This window comes from Cervus elaphus, chromosome 23, assembly GCF_910594005.1.
Source record: "Cervus elaphus chromosome 23, mCerEla1.1, whole genome shotgun sequence".
NCBI lineage: Eukaryota > Metazoa > Chordata > Mammalia > Artiodactyla > Cervidae > Cervus > Cervus elaphus.
In genome coordinates, this window is record NC_057837.1 from 43,604,680 (window position 1) to 43,628,279 (window position 23,600).

Here is a 23,600-nt window from a genome sequence, read left to right on the forward strand (position 1 = left end):
TCCAAAATTGCGGTGGCTAAACTACAAGGAAGGGAAAAGCCCGTGAAAATAGAACAGAGGACGGTCAAAAGGAGGTCCCAGGAGCGGAGTGAGGACTTCAAGTAGAACAGCACTTCTGCCCAAGTCCAATTTCCATACAGCAGGCCCAGGGGGAAGAAAAAACCATATAAAAAGAGGAGCCAAAGGGTGCTGTCTCCCTCTCTCTCTCTCCCACGCGTGTGTACACTCTCTCTCTCTCTCCCACAAAATGGGGTGCTCTTCTCTTTGCATCTTTGGATCAACGTGCCCTCACATCTCGAAGATGGATTTTCCTGCTATCTTCTAAATAAAATAGAGTTGTAACACTGAGCGGTAACACTGATTCTCCTAGAGCTATAACACGGTCCATTCGAGACCTGAGAGCTATAACACGGTCTCTTCAAGACCCAAGAGCTGTGACCTGCTGAGGGGGCTTTAATGTCCGTCACTCCAAATCTTTGTTGTGACGAGACAAAGAACCGAGGAGCACACACCACAGAGATCATTCTGTTGTTTTTGAGATTGCGTCCAAGTACTGCATTTCAGACTCTTTTGGTGACTATGATGGCTACTCCATTTCTTCTAAGGGATTCTTGCCCACAGTAGGAGATATAATTAATGCTCATTTGAGTTAAATTCAGCCATTCCAGTCCATCCAGTCCACCTATCCAATCCAGTCATGATTCCTAAGATGTTGATGTTCACTATTGCCATCTCCTGCTTGACTACTTCTGATTTGCCTTGATTCATGGACCTAACATTCCAGGTTCCTACACAATATTGTTCTTTACAGCAACGGACTTTGCTTCCATCACCAGTGCCATCCACAACTGGGCGTTGCTTTTGCATTGGCTCTGCCTTTTCATTTTTTCTGGAGTTATTTCTCCACTGATCTCCAGTAGCAAATTGGGCACCTACCGACCTGGAGAGTTCATCTTTCAGTGTCCTATCTTTTTGCCTTTTCATGGGGTTCTCAAGGCAAGAATACTGAAGTGGTTTGCCATTTCCTTCTCTAGCAAATCATGTTTTGTCAGAACTCTCCACCATGACCTGTCCATCTTGGGTGGCCCTACATGGCATGGCTCATAGTTTTATTGAGTTATTTATACAAGGCTATGGTCCATGTGGTCAGTTTGGTTAGTTTTCTGTTATTGCGGTTTTCATCTGTCTGTCCTCTGATGGATAAGGATAAGAGGCTTATGGAAACTTCCTGATGGGAGAGACTGACTGAGCAGTATGGCAGGTCACTGTTGGTCCATACCTCTGCAGGAGATACTCAAACACAGTTCTGGCTCAGTCTCTGTGGGGTCTCTGTGTCCTGGTGCTCACAAGGTTTGTTTGAGCCGTCTGAGGTCTCTGGAGGGTACGAGGTTTGATTCTAAATGTGATTTTGCCCCTCCTACTGTCTTGCTGGGGCTTCTCCTTTGCCCTTGGATGTGGGGTATCTCTTTTTGGTGGGATCCAACATTATCCTGTTGATAGTCGTTCAGCAGTGAGTTGTAATTTTGGAGTTCTCACAGGAGAAGATGGGCACATGTCCTTCTACTTCACCGTCTTGTAGACTTGTAGGCTCATCATCCCTTGAGGCAACATTTTTCACTGGGACTGTTTCATGGGGGCTTGTTGGTTAATATTGGGTACCAAAAATGCAAATTTTTCTTTGTCTTGTGGGGCTAAGGGGATTGTATAAAAACAATCTTTAATATCCAGAACTATAATTGGCCAATTCTGAGGTATGGCCGAAGGGGATGGGAGTTCAGGCTGCAAGATCCCCAAGGCTTGCATTACTGCATTAATAGCTCGAAGTTCATGAAGCAGCCTCCATTTGCCCTATTTTTTATGGACTGTGAGAACTGGAGTATTCCAAGGACTAGTACTCTCCTCTATGTGTCCTGCTTGAAACTGTTCTTCTACCAAGTCTTGTAAATGTAGAAGGTTCTCCCTTGCTAGAGGCCATTGATCCACCCAGACAGGTTTATATGTAACCCATGTTAGAGGTGTGGCATGTGGTGGCAGAGAAACTTTGGTGGTGGTTTAGTCACTAAGTCATGTCTGACTCTTGTGACCCCATGGACTGTAGCCTGCCAGACTCCTCTGTCCATGGGGTTCTCCAGGCAAGAAAACTGCAGTGGGTTGCCATTTCCTTCTCTGGGGTATCTTCCTGACCCAGGAATTGAACCTGGGTCTTCTGCACTGCAGGCAGATTCTTTACCAACTGAGCTATAAAGGAAGCCCAGAGAAACTTTAATGGCCCTCAACTAGCCCTTTTCTGTCCAGTTTTGGCTGAACAGATAAAGGAGAAGTTCTCCCTATAAATTCTTTCATAGCTGTTTTGCTGGTTGGCATCCCATCCTTGCCATCATATGATCTGCCTTTTCCTCATTGGAGAGGACTAGGTGCCAATGGGCAAGCAGATCTCTGCCCCATAAATTACAGGGAATGTCTGCAATAAAAGGTTGGAACTGAGTAAGTTGTTTGTTGGGCCCTAGGCAAGGAAGAACTGTTGAACTTCGAGCAAATTGTTGAGTTTCCCCCGAGCCTGATTATCTTTTCCTGGGGTTCAGTCAAGGGCCAATCAGCTGGCCATTGAGGAGAAGTAATGATGGAAATGTCAGCCCCAGGATCTAAGAGTTCAGAGAACATTTTTCCTTGGATTTTAGCCTTACATGTGGGCCGATTTGAGAATATTTGTTGAGTAAAGCACACTACTTGGTCACCTGTGCTCCCAAATCCTTGTTCTCCTCTGGTGACAGGATTATAGGTGTTAGGGACAGCAGAAATTGCTTGGGCTAGCTTGCTTGGTTTGTGAGCCTGTGTACCAACATTTTGACACTCTTTTTTTTTTCCATTTATTTTTATTAGTGGGAGGCTAATTACTTTACAATATTTTAGTGGTTTTTGTCATACATTGACATGAATCAGCCATGGATTTACATGTATTCCCCATCCCGATCCCCCCTCCCACCTCCCTCTCTATGCTATCCCGACACTCTTGAACAAAATCAGCAAGGCTGCCATCTTGACGAATAGTGTTAAGGGTGGCCTTGCAATCTTTACTGGCATTTTTATAGGCTAACTGTTTTAACAAAATGTCCTCTGCTGTAGGACTATTAATTTGATGGTTGACAGCAGATGAGAGCTGGTCTACAGATTCAGTGAAGTCTTTTCTGGGTCTCTGTAATATTATAACAAATGAACTGGTAGGCTCACTGGGTTCTCATACTGTCTGCTCTTGCTTCAGCAGAATTTTGCAATCTGTACATATGCTCCCACCAGTATACCTTCATAAGTCAATTGGGCTGTTGGACTGATATACTGCCCTGTGCCTATGAGCATTTGAAAAGTAAGATTATCTATTGGCCAAATTAGTACAGGCTAGCTCTTGGCACAACTCAGTACAAGAGGTAAAAATCTGTAAACTGGGGGACCATGTAAAGCTGTTTTGGCTAGCATTTTAACATCATAAGGAGAGCATCTCCCATGCAAGCAAATTTCCAACAGCTTCCCTGTATGTATACAGAGAATTGACACCATTCAGTCTAACACTAGATTTAGTTCCTTTAAAACCTGATGTCAAAAGTTTCATGGGTTGCAATAACCTGAGTGGGATTATTGGGGTTGGGCCTGTAATTGATAAGGAAAGCAAGATGTTCCTCAATGTCTGAAGCACCCATAGGAAGGTCAGAGGCCATGGCCTGTTGAAACCATGTCAGCGGCTTATCCTCCCGAGACATTTCTGGACACAGTGGAGCTGGCGGTGGTGGAAAATTGTCCTTGAGCTTGGGTGGCAAAGTGGCGGAAGGGTTAACAAAATGTCTGGGGACACTGTCTTCTCACATTATTTCTCAGTCTGTCAAGGGTATAGGACTGATTGCACTAGCCCCCAGGTGGCAAATACAGTCATGGGTATGCGATCTCCTTTCCTGTATGCTGCTTTCAAATTTTCTCCCACTGGATCCCAATTTTCAATATCTAGAGTGCCTTCTTCCAGAAACCAAAGATTATGTTTAACCATCTCTCTTAGCAATTGTGTCGATGGCTCCTCTTTCACCTGCACTCCTGCAGTCCAGAGAAGGTGCCTCAAAAGCTGGAGATGGTGTTTCTCAGCTCATGTTTCTCAAATCCTTCCCCACAGATAATCCTGACTTAGACAACAAGGGACTTCCCACCCTTAGAGTTTGAGGGCCTGATCGCGATCCAGGCATCTCATCTATAGCTCACTGTCTTCACTTTGAGTATTTTCCCTGGGGGGAAACCTTCCCAACTTCAGGTCCCTATTCAGGGGCCCCCTGCCATGTCCAGCACAGAGGGCGAGAAAGACCTGAACCAGGGGTGAGCGCGTAATGAAAAGACAGACACATCTAACTTGCAAATGGGGGATCAGGGGGCCCTCCTGCTCTCCATGGCAGGAAGACAAGAGGGCTTCTTTCAGCCCGCACTTTTATGGGCAGAAGTCACATGAGATCACTAGGAAATAGCTATACTGGAGAGTTTGATCAGCGCACCATAAACAGGAAGTAAAGTTGAGGCTCTGCTGTTGATCAGGAACATTTGTTTTGTTTCCACAGGGATGCATGCAGGGGCCAGCAGTGAAGCAGAGCAGAGAGCATGCCCAGCCCCAAGTCTGTCCATTCAGCATGCTTACTAGCACAATCACGAGGGCACAGTTTGCCACACCCTCAAGCCACGGGGCAGGTTCTGGTCTCTGCTGTGCCAGGCTGCAACAATATTTTGCTCACCAGGGTCTGATTGTGGTTCACATGTCCTTTTGAGTCATCTTAAGCTCTTTTAATGTAAAATGGTCACTCAATCATTGTGTTACCAAGATATACAGGCAAGGTCTTGACAACTATATTGTATTTATCATTGTTATTTTGTGATGCTAATTAACTTGTTTCTGTAATCCTAGATTATGTAAATTAGTAGTTAAATCTGAACTCCTGGAAACATTAAGGTTAAATATTTTGACAAGAAAATGTTGGTTGCATGCTTTGTCTCTAAATGAACCCGGGTAGGAAGTGCATGGTGACAAGTTGTCCCACTGTGAGTGACAGTACATTAGTTCTTCAGGAAAAGTTATTATTAGCTAGATATTTTATTTGGAAATGTGTATTTTCCCTGTTGAAATTATCTAGTCATCTGTTGAATGATAACTATCATCAGGGGAAGTTTGATTTCCCCCAAGTTTTCATGTAATGGTTGAGAATCCATTGAGGACTTTCAACTGAATTAACTATTTCATTGGAATGTTTTTCATTATTTTCCATTTTTTTTTTGATTAGTTGGAGGCTAATTACTTCACAACATTTCAGTGGGTTTTGTCATACATTGATATGAATCAGCCATAGATTTACACGTATTCCGCATCCCGATTCCCCCATCCCACCTCCCTCTCCACCCGATTACTCTGGGTCTTCCCAGTGCACCAGGCCCGAGCACTTGTCTCATGCATCCCACCTGGGCTGGTGATCTGTTTCACCATAGATAGTATACATGCTGTTCTTTTGAAATATCCCACCCTCACATTCTCCCACAGAGTTCAAAAGTCTGTTCTGTACTTCTGTGTCTCTTTTTCTGTTTTGCATATAGGGTTATCGTTACCATCTTTCTATATTCCATATATATGTGTTAGTATGCTGTAATGTTCTTTATCTTTCTGGATTACTTCACTCTGTATAAGGGGCTCCAGTTTCATCCATCTCATTAAAAGTGATTCAAATGAATTATTTTTAATGGCTGAGTAATATTCCATGGTGTATATGTACCACAGCTTCCTTATCCATTCATCTGCGGATGGGCATCTAGGTTGCTTCCATGTCCTGGCTGTTATAAACAGTGCTGCGATGAACACTGTGGTGCATGTGTCTCTTTCAGATCTGGTTTCCTCAGTGTGTATGCCCAGCAGTGGGATTGCTGGGTCATATGGCAGTTCCAATTCCAGTTTTTTAAGAAATCTCCACACTGTTTTCCATAGCGGCTGTACTAGTTTGCATTCTCACCAACAGTGTAAGAGGGTTCCCTTTTCTCCACACCCTCTCCATCATTTTTGCTTGTAGACTTTTGGATAGCAGCCATCCTGACTGGTGTGTAATGGTACCTCATTGTGGTTTTGATTTGCATGTCTCTGATAATGAGCGATGTTGAGCATCTTTTCATGTGTTTGTTAGCCATCTGTATGTCTTCTTTGGAGAAATGTCTGTTTAGTTCTTTGGCCCACTTTTTGATTGGGTCATTTATTTTTCTGGAATTGAGCTGCAGGAGCTGCTTGTATATTTTTGAGATGAATCCTTTGTCTGTTTCTTCATTTGCTATTATTTTCTCCCAATCTGAGGGCTGTGTTTTCACCTTACTTATAGTTTCCTTTGTAGTGCAAAAGCTTTTAAGTTTCATTAGGTCCCATTTGTATAGTTTTGCTTTAATTTCCAATATTCTGGGAGGTGGGTCATAGAGGATCTTGCTGTGGTTTATTTCGGAGAGTGTTTTGCCTATGTTCTCCTCTAGGAGTTTTATAGTTTCTGGTCTTACATTTAGATCTTTAATCCATTTTGAGTTTATTTTTGTGTATGGTGTTAGAAAGTGTTCTAGTTTCATTCTTTTACAAGTGGTTGACCAGTTTTCCCAGCACCACTTGTTAAAGAGGTTGTCTTTCTTCCATTGTATATCCTTGCCTCCTTTGTCAAAGATAAGATGTCCATAGGTTCGTGGATTTACCTCTGGGCTTTCTATTCTGTTCCATTGATCTGTATTTCTGTCTTTGTGCCAGTACCATACTGTCTTGATGACTGTGGCTTTGTAGTAGAGTCTGAAGTCAGGCAGGTTGATTCCTCCAGTTCCATTCTTCTTTCTCAAGATTACTTTGGCTATTCGAGGTTTTTTGTATTTCCATACAAACTGTGAAATTATTTGTTCTAGTTCTGTGAAAAATACCGTTGGTAGCTTGATAGGGATTGCATTGAATCTATAGATTGCTTTGGGTAGAATAGCCATTTTGACAATATTGATTCTTCCAATCCATGAACACGGTATGTTTCTCCACCTGTTTGTGTCCTCTTTGATTTCTTTCATCAGTGTTTTACAGTTTTCTATGTATAGGTCTTTTGTTTCTTTAGGTAGATATACTCCTAAGTATTTTATTCTTTTTGTTGCAATGGTGAATGGTTTTGTTTCCTTAATTTCTCTTTCTGTTTTTTCATTGTTAGTGTATAGGAATGCAAGGGATTTCTGTGTGTTAATTTTATATCCTGCAACTTTACTATATTCATTGATTAGCTTTAGTAATTTTCTGGTAGAGTCTTTAGGGTTTTCTATGTAGAGGATCATGTCATCTGCAAACAGTGAGAGTTTCACTTCTTCTATTCCTACTTGGATTCCTTTTACTTCTTTTTCTGCTCTGATTGCTGTGGCCAAAACTTCCAACACTATGTTGAATAGTAGTGGTGAGAGTGGGCACCCTTGTCTTGTTCCTGATTTCAGGGGAAATGCTTTCAATTTTTCACTGTTGAGGATAATGTTTGCTGTGGGTTTGTCATATATAGCTTTTATTATGTTGAGGTATGTTCCTTCTATTCCTGCTTTTTGGAGAGTTTTAATCATAAATGAGTGTTGAATTTTGCCAAAGGCTTTCTCTGCATCTATTGAGATAATCATATGGTTTTTATCTTTCAATTTGTTAATGTGGTGTATTACACTGATTGATTTGCGGATATTAAAGAATCCTTGCATTCCTGGGATAAAGCCCACTTGGTCATGGTGTATGATTTTTTTAATATGTTGTTGGATTCTGTTTGCTAGAATTTTGTTAAGGACTTTTGCATCTATGTTCATCAGTGATATTGGCCTGTAGTTTTCTTTTTTTGTGGCATCTTTGTCTGGTTTTGGAATTAGGGTGATGGTGGCCTCATAGAATGAGTTTGGAAGCTTACCTTCATCTGCAATTTTCTGGAAGAGTTTGAGTAAGATAGGTGTTAGCTCTTCTCTAAATTTTTGGTAGAATTCAGCTGTGAAGCCATCAGGTCCTGAGCTTTTGTTTGCTGGAAGATTTTTGATTACAGTTTCGATTTCCTTGCTTGTGATGGGTCTGTTAAGATCTTCTATTTCTTCCTGGTTCAGTTTTGGAAAGTTATACTTTTCTAAGACTTTGTCCATTTCATCCAAGTTGTCCATTTTATTGGCATAGAGCTGCTGGTAGTAGTCTCTTATGATCCTTTGTATTTCAGTGTTGTCTGTTGTGATCTCTCCATTTTCATTTCTAATTTTGTTAATTTGGTTCTTCTCTCTTTGTTTCTTAATGAGTCTTGCTAATGGTTTGTCAATTTTGTTTATTTTTTTCAAAAAACCAGCTTTTAGCTTTGTTGATTTTTGCTATGGTCTCTTTAGTTTCTTTTGCATTTATTTCTGCCCTGATTTTTAAGATTTCTTTCCTTCTGCTAACCCTAGGGTTCTTCATTTCTTCCTTCTCTAATTGCTTTAGGTGTAGAGTTAGGTTATTTATTTGGCTTTTTTCTTGTTTCTTGATGTAAGCCTGTAATGCTATGAACCTTCCCCTTAGCACTGCTTTTACAGTGTCCCATAGGTTTTGGGTTGTTGTGTTTTCATTTTCATTCATTTCTATGCATATTTTGATTTCTTTTTTTATTTCTTCTATGATTTGTTGGTTATTCAGAAGCGTGTTATTTAGCCTCCAAAGGTTTGAATTTTTAACAATTTTTTTCCTGTAATTGAGATCTAATCTTACTGCACTGTGGTCAGAAAAGATGACTGGAATGATTTCAATTTTTTTGAATTTTCCAAGACCAGATTTATGGCCCAGGATGTGATCTATTCTGGAGAAGGTTCCGTGTGCACTTGAGAAAAAGGTGAAGTTGATTGTTTTGGGGTGAAATGTCCTATAGATATCAATTAGGTCTAGCTGGTCCATTGTGTCATTTAAGGTTTGTGTTTCCTTGTTAATTTTCTGTTTAGTTGATCTATCCATAGTTGTGAGTGGGGTATTAAAGTCTCCCACTATTATTGTGTTATTATTAATTTCCTCTTTCATACTCGTTAGTGTTTGCCGTACATATTGCAGTGCTCCTATGTTGGGTGCATATATATTTATAATTGTTATATCTTCTTCTTGGATTGATCCTTTGATCATTATGTAGTGTCCTTCTTTGTCTCTTTTCACATCCTTTATTTGAAAGTCTATTTTATCTGATATGAGTATTGCGACTCCTGCTTTCTTTTGGCCTCCGTTTGCGTGAAATATTTTTTTCCAGCCCTTCACTTTTAGTCTGTATGTGTCTCTTGTTTTGAGGTGCGTCTCTTGTAGACAGCATATATAGGGGTCTTGTTTTTGTATCCATTCAGCCAATCTTTGTCTTTTGGTTGGGGCATTCAACCCATTTACATTTAGGGTAATTATTGATAGGTGTGGTCCCGTTGCCATTTACTTTGTTGTTTTGGGTTCACGTTTATACACCCTTTCTGCATTTCCTGTCTAGAGAAGATCCTTTAGCATTTGTTGAAGAGCTGGTTTGGTGGTGCTGAATTCTCTCAGCTTTTGCTTATCTGTAAAGCTTTTGAATTCTCCTTCATATCTGAATGAGATCCTTGCTGGGTACAGTAATCTAGGTTGTAGGTTATTCTCTTTCATTACTTTCAGTATGTCCTGCCATTCCCTTATGGCCTGGAGGGTTTCTATTGATAGATCAGCTGTTATCCTTATGGGAATCCCTTTGTGTGTTATTTGTTGTTTCTCCCTTGCTGCTTTTAATATTTGTTCTTTGTGTTTGATCTTTGTTAATTTGATTAATATGTGTCTTGGGGTGTTTCGCCTTCTGTTTGTTCTGTTTGGGACTCTCTGGGTTTCTTGGACTTGGGCGGCTATTTCCTTCCCCATTTTAGGGAAGTTTTCAGCTATTATCTCCTCGAGTATTTTCTCATGCCCTTTCTTTTTGTCTTCTTCTTCTGGAACTCCTATGATTCAAATGTTGGGGCGTTTCACATTGTCCCAGAGGTCCCTGAGGTTGTCCTCATTTCTTTTGATCCTTTTTTCTTTTTTCCTCTCTGCTTCATTTATTTCCACCATTTTATCTTCTACCTCACTTATCCTATCTTCTGCCTCCTTTATTCTACTCTTGGTTCCCTCCAAAGTGTTTTGATCTCATTTATTGCATTATTCATTTTTAATTGACTCTTTTTTATTTCTTCTAGGTCTTTATTAAACATTTCTTGTATGTTTTCAATATTTGTCTCCAGGCTATTTATCTATAACTCCATTTTGTTTTCAAGATTTTGGATCATTTTTATTATCATTATTCTAAATTCTTTTTCAGGTAGATTCCCTATCTCCTCCTCTTTTGTTTGACTTGGTGGGCATTTTTCATGTTCCTTTACCTGTTGGGTATTTCTATGCCTTTTCATCTTGTTTAGATTGCTGTGTCTGGAGTGGGCTTTCTGTATTCTGTAGGTCTGTGGTTCCTTTTTATTGTGGAGGATTTACCCAGTGGGTGGGGTTAGACAATTGGCTTGTCAAGGTTTCCTGATTAGGGAAGCTTGCATCAGTGTTCTGGTGCGTGGAACTTGATTTCTTCTCTTTGGAGAGCAATGGAGTGCCCAGTAATGAGTTTTGAGATGGGTCTATGTGTTAGGTGTGACCTTGGGCAGCCTGTATGTTGACATTCAGGGCTATGTTCCTGCGTTGCTGGAGAATTTGCGTGGTATGTCTTGCTCTAAAACTTATTGGCTCTTGGGTGGTGGTTGGTTTCAGTGTAGGTATGGAGGCTTTTGGACGGTCACTTATTACTTAAAGTTCCATGTAGTCAGGAGTTTTCTGGTGTTCTCAGGTTTTGGGCTTAAGTCTCCTGCCTCTGGATTTCAGTTTTATTTTTCCTGTAGTCTCAGGACTTCTCCAACTATACAGCACTGATAATAAAACTTCTAGGTTAATGGCGAAAAGATTCTCCCCTGTTAGGGACACCGAGAGAGGTTCACAGAGTTACATGAAGAAGAGAAGAGGGAGGAGGGAGATAGAGATGAGCAGGAGGAGAAAAAGGGGGACTCAAGAGGAGAGAGACAGATCTACACAGCTGTCTGTTCCCAGAGTGTTCTCCGTAGCCCAGTCACCTACAAAGATTCACAGATTGGATTTGGAAGAGAAGGGGAAAGGAGGAAATAGAGGTGTTCTGAGGTAGAAAACAGAGAGTCAAGATTGGGAGAGAATAATCTTCGGTTTAAAAATAGGGCTTCTTTTTTTTTTTTTTTTTTGATAGGCTATAGTGTATTGAAAATGAAAATTAAGGAGTACTAGAGGAGTACTAGAGGACTTTAAAAGAAATAAGAGAAAAAGAAAAATAGAAAATAGAAGAGAAAAAGGAAAGAAAAAAGAGAGAGAAAAAAAATTTTTTTTTTCCCTAATTAAAAAAATCGTAAAAATCTATGAAAATGAAAGTTAAGGAGTAATGGGGGAGTAATAGGGAATTTTAAAGGAAAATAAAAGAGAAAAAAGAAAAAAGAAAAAAAAAAGAAAAAAATAAGTAAAAATATATCTAGGAGTTTCTGTGGAGCTGCTGTGGTCAGTGTGGGTGAGGCTCAGTTTCAGATAGCTCCTCGTTCCAGCTTACACTTCTCGATATCTACAGGCCCCTTCTGGGGTAGTCGGTGTTTTCTACAGGGATTTTAATCTGTTGCAGCAGTCTCTTCTGAAGCGGTTCCCTTTGTTCATTTGGCTTCTGTTTGCCGGTCTCTTCAGAGCCTCATTTCCGCCCTGACACAGGCGGGTGGAGGTGGACTCTTATTCAGGTAGCTAGTTCGTCGCTCTGCATGGAGGGGCTGGTGCTGCGGGGAGGAGCTGGCACTGCGGGGAGGGGCTGTCGCTGCGGGGAGGGGCTGTCGCTGCTTTCTCCGTCTGCACTGCTCAGGCTCCCGGCTGTTCTATATGGAGCGCCCCGCGCGCTGCGCGAGGTTCCAGCCCTCCGGTGTTCCACAAAAGCGCGGAACGAAAAGCTGCGCCTGCTCTCTGTGCCTTCCCCGCCAGAGCAGTCCAGGCAGCGAGGGGCTTGGTGGGTGCAGTCTACCCAGGTGTGGGGCGCCCACTCCCTTCCACGGACCCAGTTTCAGCTTCTGCTGGCTCCAGTCGGGTGCGTGCGCCTTCTGCCTTCCACGTCCCCAGCCCCAGTCCCCACCCGCGTTGGTCGGGTGCCTGCGCCCTGTGTCTCGCTGCGACCTTCCCCTCCCCGCTGCCTCCTGCCTCCGGAGGGGCTGGGCCGGTCCGCAGCCTGCGAGTTCTTCTCTGGACTTTCTCGGTCTCTTTGTTCTGCGAACGGCCAGCAGTGTGTTCAGGCCGGTTAATTTTCTCTCTCTCTTTTGGTCTCCCACAGTTCAAGTTAGCAACTCACAGAAGCTCCCTCTGATTGTCCTCAGGGCACTCAGGACCAGACCCTACCCCAAGCAATGCCGCCTAAGACTCCCTTCCCTGGACGGATCTCCATCCTTAGCTCTTTTGTCTCACTTTTTATCTTTTATATTTTGTCCTACCTCCTTTTGAAGACAATGGGCTGCTTTTCTGGGCACCTGATGACCTCAGCTAGCGATCAGAAGTTGTTTTGTGAAGTTTGCTCTGCGTTCAGTTATTCTTTTGATGAATTTGTAGGAGAGAAAGTGGTCTCCCCGTCCTACTCCTCCGCCATCTTGGCTCCTCCCTCCCATTATTTTCCATTTTAAAGACTCTTTTTAATCTTCTGACCTGACATTTTATTGTAAAAGTAAAATTCCCTCATTTTTCAGGATAAAATACATCTATTCCTATAAGACAGGGTAAAACACTGCACTCCTTCACATTAACTGTCATTTTCTGAGAAAAGATTTATTATAATAATCACCATCTCTGGAGAGAAACGTTTTTGCTCTTTCTTCCTCTCTCATGAATTTTTATTGCCTCTGTGTGCTACATTTGCTTTCACTCATGATTCCCTTTGGTGTTCAAATCTACTGAAATGTTACCAATGGGAATTCATTTTGTCCTTCAGACATTTCTTCATAAGACAGTGCAATTTCTTTCTTTCTGGCATAGTTTGATGTCCAAAGCTTAGTCAGCTCTTTTCCTGTCCCAGATCTGGAATTAGGCATGTGTCTTGGTCTGTTCAGTGGTGTTCAGCAACCAAGATCTGGTGCATAGAATTACTAGTTCTCAGTAATGTCATTATTTTTTTACTTTTTCAGGGGACAGAAATATAATTTAAAAAAAATTATTTCTTTGATATTTCCAGTTGTAATTTGATGTGACATTTTTTCTTTAGCATATATAATTCTTACTTTTAGCTTCCTCTGGTGTATTACCTTTTCATATGATCTCTTTTCTGTTGGCATTCTACAGGTGGAATGTCACCCTTATCTCAACCAGAGCAAACTGCTGGAGTTCTGCAAGTCACACGATATTGTCCTAGTTGCCTATGGTGCTCTGGGAGCCCAACGAACATTACAATGGTAATGAACATTATTGATGGCCACAAGGGGTTTATCTAAAACTCATTTTTGATGAAAATTTTATTGTTCTGTACTCAGTGCTTTGGAGATAACTCTCAAAGGGTAGAGGGGAAAGAAGACAGATGGGAGAAATCCTCTTTTGTCTTTTCATCACCCAGCTAGATTTCTTACATTGCATGTGTCTTCTATATAGATTTTAGCACAAGTGTCTGCATTAAAATCTCTATATAATACCCCAGTTGATAACTAAGACATAAACTTTGCCATAATTTCCTTATTTATGGACTAATGAGCACATTACTATAGTAGAATTATCAAGCCTCCCTCACCTTATGTCTAAAATCAGGACAATAATACATAATTTCCAGGTTTATCATGATTTAAAAATAAGTATAATTTGAACCATTTTTTGTAAACATTTGTAGAAGAATTTCACAATGTAAATAATTATGAAATGCATGGTCTTCATTTTCAGACAATTCAACTTTTATCAACACCTGAGACAAGTGAAAATTAGGAAAAATATGAAAAACAAAATATTTCCCAATCTTTCCCATCATGTTCTCCTTTAATACCATTGTCCTTACTTTTGAGCATTGATTAGAAAAGAAAAATAACTACAGAGAAGTAAAAAGAAACAAAATCCACGAGTTCGGCAGTCCTGGTCTCAACTCAATAATGCATCTGAATCACCCGAAGAGATCTGTAATCATAGAATTGGAGGTGACATATTTGAGGTTCTGTATCAGTTTGTCTTCAGTGAAGCCATGGAATTTTGTGTTTCTAACAAGATCCAAGGTGATACTGATGATACTGGTTCATGGACCACACTTTGAGAAGCACTGGTCTAGAGTTGACATACCTAATCTGTTTGGGAAGCCTCTTCATAAACTGAGTACTTGATCTTAGCTCAACAGCATTTCTGAAATTCCTTCCAGGGTGAACCCGAACTTCCCCTTTCTCTTGGAGGACCCGGTTCTCTCTGCCATTGCCAAAAAGCACAAGCAAATCCCAGCTCTGGTTGCCCTTCGCTACCAGATACAACGTGGGGTTGTGGTTCTGGCCAAGAGTTACAACAAGAAGCGGATCAAAGAGAACATACAGGTGATGAGTGGGGCTGTGGGCAGAGGGCTCCTAAGGAATATCCTTCACGAGGGGCATTCTTTGTCTAACTGAGGACAGACATGGCTTCCCTTTCCCCTCTTGTTGTCCCCATCCAGCTGGAAAGTCCTCCAGTCCCCAGGGGGAGGCCGGCTCCTTGGGGGAAAAATTAATGTGATTCTTCCTTCTTTTCAGGTGTTTGACTTTGAACTGACTCTGGAAGACATGAAAGCAATCGATGGCCTCAACAGCAATATAAGATACTATGATTTTCAACAGTAAGTGACTTGTATATGTTCCACAAATACTGTTTTCTCTTGCATGTAGATCCACAGAGGAATAAGTTTTCTTAAAACTTAACTTCAGGGAGACAGCCCTGGTTTCCAATGTAGGAGTAAACCAGGGTGTTCCTGCCAACCTCAGAACAGAGGTTTCCTCCAGAACTCCGTCTCTCACCAACAGAATGTGATTGGTCCCAGGACAAATCAGAATTGACATTGTGGTGAATTTGCTACTTTGTGTCTCTAATCCCTGTGCCTGGTGTCCCTCCTCTCAGGGCCGAGGGACCTAGCAGACACAGAGGGCGCAGTGTCTGCAGTTCACTCTTCTTTCAGAAAGTGGAAATGAACACGTTAGTTGCTCAGTCTTGTCTGACTCTTTGGGACCTCATGGCCTGTAACCTACCAGGCTCCTTCTTTCCGGGACTGATGCAAATGTTTCACCTTTAATTCTTTATAGAACCGGGAGGAAATGATACATAATGACTGTGTAATAAGGAATCCATCCTGAATTACACTCCTGCTTATCCTAACACAATTGCAAATGCATTGTTGATATTTCTGGAGGAGGGGCCCATGAAGGCCAACATGCTTCAGTGTGAGAAGTCATAGTGAGCCTGGTGCCACTCCCTCTCCTAAGTGTCTGGTGGATTTTCTCCCTGATGGAGTTTTCTTTACCAAGACACCATCTATTTCTTCCAAATGTATCTCTTTATTGACCTTTTCCCCATCACATTTCCCATTTCCTCATCCTTAAAATGTCACCAAATGAATTTTGAGTATATCATGAACTGACCTTCCAGAGAGAGACTTCTGTACTTAGCTGGACACACCTGGTAAGATTGTCTGGGTCTCTCTGGTTTCTTGAGTCAAGACTCACCCCAGAGTAGACTTTGTCCATCAGGGGTCCATCCACTGGGGAGTTCCTACCTCCTTGACTTTACTTAGTTATTACTGTGGAATTCCAGCTGCCTAATTACTGCAGGAGAATGTCAGGACTGAAGAGACAGAAGACTAATCAAACAGAGAGATATTGGAGGGAGTTTAGAGAAAAGGGAACACAAATTAGTGATTTAATAAAGATTTAGTTTCAAATGAAAGATCTCAAAACTTCCCTTGTTTGTAGTGTTCAGTCACTTCAGTTGTGTCTGACTCTTTGCAACCCTATGGAGTGTAGCCACCAGGCTCCTCTGCCCATGGTATTCTCCAGGCAAGAATACTGGAGTGGGTAGCCATGCCCTTACTGAGGGGAGTGTCCCAACCTGGGGACTGAATCTATGTCTCCTGTGTCTCCTGCATTTCAGGCAGATTCTTTACCCACTGAGACACTGGGACGCTTCCTTGTTTGTACAGAAGATATATGTGTGTGTATATATATATATATATATATATACACATTTACATATGGGCTTCCTAGTTGGCACTAATGGTGACAAACTCACCTGCCAATGCAGGAGACCTAAGAGGCGCAGGTTGGATCTCTGGGTTGCGAAGATCCCCTGGAGAAGGGAATGGTAACCCACTCCAGTATTCTTGCTGGAGAATCCCGTGGACCGAGGAACCTGGTGGGCTACAGTCCATGGAGCTGCAAAGAGTCAGACACGACTGAAGCGACAGCACACAGCACGTACATCTGGTCTTCCTGGGGGGCGGTAGTGGTAAAACCCGCCTGCCAATGCAGGAGACGAAAGAGATGCAGGTCTGATCCCTGGGTGGGAAGATCCTTTGGAGGAATGCAGGCAACTCACTCCAGTATTCTTGCCTGGAGAATCTCATGGACAGAGAAGCCTGGTGGGCTATAGTCCATAAGAGTCACTAAGAGTTGGACACAACTGAGTGACTTAGTATGCATGCATACTTAAGTATATGTATATTATGATTCTGAACAAAGACGGGATGAAAAATGAGAAAACATAGCAAGTTACTTTTCTGTCCTCAAAAACTTTTATGTATATTCTGTGCTCTCCTTCATTATGCTGGGAATGCCTAGACTTACTCATCCTTGTAGCTTTATGTTGATAGCATAGCTCCTGACACATGGAATGGCTCAGGATGCACTCTTAAATGAATTGAATTGAAAAGAACAAATTTAGAAAGAAAAATCAGACTATAAGGAAGGAAAACAGCAGTAATATTAATAAATACGAGTGTAGTCATATAATACAAATTAAGAAAGCAGTGATCACAGTTTATAGGTATGATTGTTCAGGTGTATGTTGTATTTCTTCAATTTAGTAATTCCTTAATGGAAGCACCCTGTATTTGTGGGGTGCGCAATATTTTTTTTCCTGTTGAATAGATTTATGAAAAACAGCAAAGAATTCCTTAACTGTGATCCTTCTCACCACTTAGGGTCAAAAGATCCACCTGTGTCTGAAATGACCTCCACAGTTACCCCTAGGTCTGTGCCCTCTTATAAATTGTAACATGAGTCAAACTACCTGTCACTGTGGGGTGAATATTACAATTGAATGTTGGGATTGGACATGCAAGTGCCGTGTGCACATGGAGCAGACACCTGATGTGTGCTTGTCGGGGAAGAAGATGGGATGTGTTTATAGATTTAGAGTTTTAGCCCACCCTGACTGCATCCACAGAGTAATGCTCTCTGTTACAATATGACAGATATAATAAATTATTTCTCCTCTTTCTCTTTCAGAGCAGTTGATCACCCTGAGTATCCATATTCTGAAGAATATTGACTGAGTGGTCCATCATGCATTCTACCAGAACTTCTTTTCCAGGGTTGTGAAGAGCATTTCTGTACTTGGTGGAAATGTTTAAAAGAAGTGTATGAACTTTTGAAGCTTGTTTATCTTTTAAAAATTTTTATGAAATAAAGAAGACTTCAAATATGAATTCTAGTTTTTCATGATAACAAAACAATTTGGAAAATAAAACAGAAAGGACAGAAAATAAAGATAACCTAAAATTAACTTATTTAATAACTCAGATGCCTTTTCCTTTATTGAAAATGAATTAGTCGATCTAAGAAAGAAATGGAAAATTTTATTCGAGTCAGATTTGAGAAATATAACCCAGGAAGAGCATCTCAGAAAGCCTGAGAACTGTTCTGTCCTCTAGAAGTCAAGGCACAGGGATTTAAATTTTGGAGACAGAGGGCTCTGCATGAAAAGACATATTATTGACAGTGTACATAATCCAGATCGATGCATCATCATGGTGGGTCATGTGACCCCTTACAAGGTCAAGAAGAAATTTATCTTTTAAGGAATAAATTGTCTTACTGATGCTAGGAGACTGTTGCTCTTCAACGTCGTGTAGGTCTTCCCTCTGAAGTGGGGGTTCTGGTCCATGTGTCATGCAGACACAAAACTCACAGTGAGGGAGAGGAGAGCAAAGGTGGAGAAAAGTTTTTCATGTTTAAATTTTTCTTACCATAAAATATAAATGACTCTCCTATATAAAAGTATTTGCATGTTTATTTACAATTTGAAATAATCTTCAATATACAGGTTTTACACTTTTTTTTTTTACCCAGTGTAAACATTTTTGTAAGCTATCAAGTATTATCTGATGGTTTCCAGGGAGGAAGGGCTTGGGAAAGAGTTGAACTGGGAGGTTGGGGTTAGCAGATGCATATTATTGTATACAAATTGGATTAACACAAAGCAAACTGTACAGCACAGGGGACCATATTAAATAGCCTATGGCAAACCATAATGGGAAAGAATATGAAAAAGAATATATATATATGACTGAGTCACTTTGCTGTACTGCAGTAATTAACACAACATTGTAATTCAACTATATCTCAATAAAACTGAAATAAAATAGTTCCAGTATTAAATTTTGCTTCTTATAATGCTTCCCAGGTGGCTAGTGGTAAGGAATTCTAAAGAATGAAGCAGACTCTGGTTCAATCCCTGGTCAGGGACATCCCTTGGAAAAGGAAATGGCAACCTACTCCAGTATTTTTGCCTGAAAAATCCCATGGACAGAGGAGCCTGGTGGGCTACAGTCCATGGTCACAAGAGTTGGACACAATTTAGCCACTGAGCAAGCACACATATTACAAAGCAGTACGTCTTATTGATTTATTTAATTTTTTAAAACTGTTAGAAGTTCTTTATTTAAAAATTTTTTATTGAAGTTGTAATACTTCAACTACCACTGTAGTTGGTTTACAATGGTCTGTTAATTTCTGCTATACAGGAAAATGATTCAGATATGTCTGGAAATGGCAACCCACTTCAGTATTCTTACTGGGAGAATCCCATGGACAAAGAAGCCTGGAAGGCTACAGTCCAAAGGGTCACAAAGAGTTGGATATGACTGAAGATATATATATATATATATATATATATATATATACACACACACACACATATATATATATACACACACACACACACACACACACACATATATATATATATATATATATATATATATATATATATATATATAAAATCATTCCTTGATTTATTCAGCAAAAGTTTATTGAACACTTTTAGTAAGACATTGTTTTATCAACAAATACAATAGAGAATAATAAATTAAAATAAATTCTTGAGTTGATAGTTTAGTGGAGGGTGACACTTGTAAATGAGATTAGAATTTAGCTGTTAGAAACGGGTAAGTGCCAGTAGGAGATATTTCTACAAAATCTCTCCCATTTCTGTACATCTGATTAGGTGGAGACACCAACTACCCTTCATCCCACACAAGCATTTGTCTGTATAACAAACACCCTTGCAACACAGAGACAGTAGCTCCTTGCAGAGACATGGAGGGCATGTTTGCTGTGGAGTAATGTAAAGAAAACATCTCCCTCCTGAGAAAGAGAGGGATCCTGAGTGCCTATGGCTATTGATCCAGGATCACTTGACTCAAGATTTTTCTCCTCTTACTCCACTCCCTGAATATTCATGGGTTGATATGAGTTCAAATCTTATCAATTAAGAAAATGTTACTATAGTTTTGGGCTGTAGAGGGTGGATAAGTGTGCTTTGCTTAATAGGTGCAGGCTTTTTGTCTTTGACTTTGGAACCCAACAAGTGTTGCAAAATCAGCTTTCTATTAGTTTGCCCATAGCCGAGTCTGTGTACATGTGACAGTAAATCTGGTGTTTGCTGGTTGGTGAATAATGAATGAGCTGTCTCACTGGGATCCCACTAGAGGGGTTTTATAGCTTAGACGTGCTGTGTATCCAAGAGGTCAAGGTTCTTCCCCAAAAGGGAGACCTACAGATGTTTTAGAGATGAGGAACACAGTCTTGATTGGAAGCAATTTCAAAAGTTTGGGACGAGTTGAGGAAGAAGCATTGACATATACACACTATCTAGTATACATGTGTAAAACACATAGATAAGGGAAGCTGCTATATAGCACAGGGAGCTCAGCTCTGTGCTCTGTGATGACCTAGAGGGGTGGGTGGGGGAGAGGGTGGGAGGGAGGCTCAAGGGGGAGGGGGAATATGTATAATTATGGCTGATCCTCAGTGCTTTACAGCAGAAACCAACACAACACTGTAAAGCAATTATCCTCCAATTAAAACAAGATAAAATACAAAAAGAGTTTGTGATCAAATAAGATAAATAACACTGAATTTCTATATATTTGAGCAAATAGTCCTTGATAGCTTTTACTGTGATTGCCAAAATTCACATGAAACCTTCCAGATACTGTCTGAGTGAGACTCTCTGTGGTCTGGAGAATAAGAAAAGGGTCTTCTGATATGGGATCTTTTCTCCCACCATGGTTCCAACTGTCCTCCATCTCACACTCATATAGGCAATTATGTAAAGCCTTTTTGCTTGTTTCTTACATCAACATTGAGACGTTGAGACTCTGAAGCAGCAGTCCTGTGTATTCCCTTTGGAGCTGGGCTGACCACCATTCAGGCAGCTGTACCTGAATGGAACACATGACTTGGGACAATGCATGTTTCTGTGCGGCTGTTACCAAAACTCTGCCCCTGTTCACTGGTGCCAAATAGAAACACAGAGACAGAATATTGGGTGAAGTAGCAAAGAGTTGCTTTACCAGGAAAAGGGAGCCACAGAGGACTAGTGCCCTCAAGACCGTGTGACTCTGCCTGGAGCAGTTAGTGAGGAGTTTCATGGTGTTTAAGGATCAGGGCAAGACCAGCTCGTGCACAGTCCTTGCATTGGTTGGCATCAAGGTGAAGTTTCAAGCATTATCAACCTCCTGCTTTCAATAAGCCTAGGGTCTACATGCTTGCTGTCATGAGTTCTTGTTTGGTGGGGGCTGCTTACTGTAAAAATAACTTTGGAATGTATGTCAGACTTTTGTTTATAAATTTCAGGGAACTGAGGGTTCCGTGATTTTGCAATGTGGCAGAATTATACTCTAAATTGTTACCAGTTCCCTAGTACTACAGTTATTCTTTGTTTCCGCATCTTCACATTTCTCAGTCATTAACTCCTGAGTCAGCATTTTACTTCAAAGAACAAAGACACAGAAGCTTGTACATGGTTTCAGAGCTAGTTCCCGATGATCAGGGTCACCTTCAAGTCTTGATTCCTTTCCTAGAATGCAGTATGTTCTTCAGCTATGTTTTCCAAGAAAGATCAATTTCAAAACATCCCAAATAAACTCAATCCCAAGAAAAACTAAGAACTCTGCTTTCTTCTTACTCATCTAAATTTGTGAGTGGAAATCATGAACATTATGATGAAAGATGTTTCTAGTTATCACATCAAGAATACTAGATGTACTTGTGCCAAGTTGTGAAGAAATTGTTCTCGTTGAAGATGAGATTAGATGAACATCCAGCTGATGTTAGGATGCACGTTACATAAGAACTCTTTGAATGCTTGTTTGAGAATCTGACCTTTTCTTATATATTATTATCAACTCCTTCTATAATAAAGATGCTTGTTGATGTAACACTTTATTCCTATTGTGATATGGTCACAATTATTCTGTGACTGTGACTGGTCTTCAAGTTCCCCCAAACTCTGAGATCCAGTAAGTACAAGCATATAAAGATGAAGAACAGATGGTGGTTCTGAGATGTGGAGAGGATGGAATAGAAGCAGGAACCAGGGGACATGACCAAAGCGCCTGGGCCACTGCCACCTCGAGCTTAGCATCACCTGTCCATACAGTTACTTTGGTTTGGGATGCGCTGTGTAGAAAACTGGAGTCAAAAGAAAAACAGAAGAGAAACAGAGGTGACTGCTGGCGGTATGGAGAGAATACACCAGAGTGCTTGTGTGATGTTTGTGGAACAATGTGTTTCCATTCCTGACTGTCAGTTGTTCACATGGAGAATGTAAAAATTTCTATCATATCCACTTCTGCTAGTTGGGAGACACTAAAACTAGTTCAAGGTTTAAATCCAAATTCTCTTAGAAAATGCTGTAAATCAGGAAGGAAGAGATATGGTGGTAGTCAAGACAAACTCGGAGTGAGGAAATATAAAAACTCTAAGTTTTGCATCAACAGGCAAGGATAATCAGAGGATTAATTTTGGAAATATTAGGCAAAATAAAGAGTAAAGGTCACCAGTTGACCTTGGCTATTGAACCAAGCAATTTCAGATAAAGTTTTAGGATGTTTCCAGGAAATTCCAGTCAATTTAGCTTTATCAGAAATATGATTTGCAAAGGTTTTTCTTCCCGTTCTGTGGATTGATTTTCACTCTCTTGGTAGTTTATTTGAAGAAAAAACATTTTGATTTTTGATGAATACTGATTTACCTATTTTTCTTCTGTTGCTTTTGCTTTGGTTACAATAGTGGCTTCCCAGGTGGCATTAGTGGTAAAGAACCCACATGACAGTGCAGCAGAGTTAAGAGATGCATGTTCGATCCCTGGGTGAGGAAGAACTCCTGGAGAAGGGCATGGCAATCTCCTCCAGTACTCATGCCTGGAGAATCCCATGGACATAAGAGCCATGGGTCACACAGAGTCTAACATGACTGAAACAAATTACTACACATGCATGCTTGTGCTTTGGTGACATATCCAAATCTAAAGTCATGAAGCTTTCCCTCTAGTTTTTCTTCTAAGAGTATCATATTTGTATCTGTATGTGAAGGCCTTTGATTATTTGGTGGTGTGTGTGCATGTTCATGATTCTGTACTTAAAACAACAGCAAATATGCACTCTTTGCAGATTTCTGCCATGTCACTGACTGGCCTTCACTAGTTAACTTGGCATGTTCCTAGTCCTGGGGTCAGTCCAACAGCTCAGCAAAGGACAACTCAGTTCATTTCTGAGTCAGCATCTCACCTGGCATACCTGTACCTATTTGTTCTCCAGAATATGTGGCTATTTTTGAATGTCCACACCCCAGTTTTACTCAGGGTTTTACAAGTTCTAGTCTATGTCTCCACCCTTAGTCCCTTGTCCTTGGCATCTGTGCATATATAGCCCCCTGCAGCTGTAACTGCCATTCCTACTTCCCCTGAAGGAGAACACCCACCAGTCTTCAGGCAACCTGCAAATAGCCTGGAACATTGTATATTTTTTTGTGATCAGTCTGGTTTAAGGGAGGTAACTGAGAGTTGAACTGTCACCATTTAAAGACTGCACTGCACAGCCAGGAGGAGGGTACAGGTGAGTAAAACCACAATGAAATGTCCTTCCACTGTGTTCTGGATTTTTCCTAATTGTGTGTTCACTTTGTTGCTGTAGATTTTCTCCAAACTTTAAGCTTTTTATTTTGTATTGGGGTATAGCTGATTAACAATGTTGTGGTATTTTCAAGTGAACAGGGAAGAAACTCAGCTGTATATATACATG

General features: G+C 40.8%; 1 protein-coding gene across 2 annotated transcripts in view; it reads left to right on the forward strand.

The window, feature by feature from the left end:
- LOC122681804 (dihydrodiol dehydrogenase 3-like) overlaps window positions 1–17,720 on the forward strand; it is a 29,296-nt gene extending 11,576 nt beyond the window's left edge. For both annotated transcript variants that reach the window (XM_043884257.1, XM_043884258.1), the window contains exons 7-10: window positions 13,373–13,482; window positions 14,421–14,586; window positions 14,779–14,861; window positions 17,521–17,720. In XM_043884257.1, coding sequence (XP_043740192.1) covers window positions 13,373–13,482; window positions 14,421–14,586; window positions 14,779–14,861; window positions 17,521–17,563 — 402 coding nt within the window. In that variant the 3' untranslated portion in view covers window positions 17,564–17,720. The remainder of the gene's footprint in view (window positions 1–13,372; window positions 13,483–14,420; window positions 14,587–14,778; window positions 14,862–17,520) is intronic.
- Window positions 17,721–23,600: the final 5,880 nt, after the last annotated feature.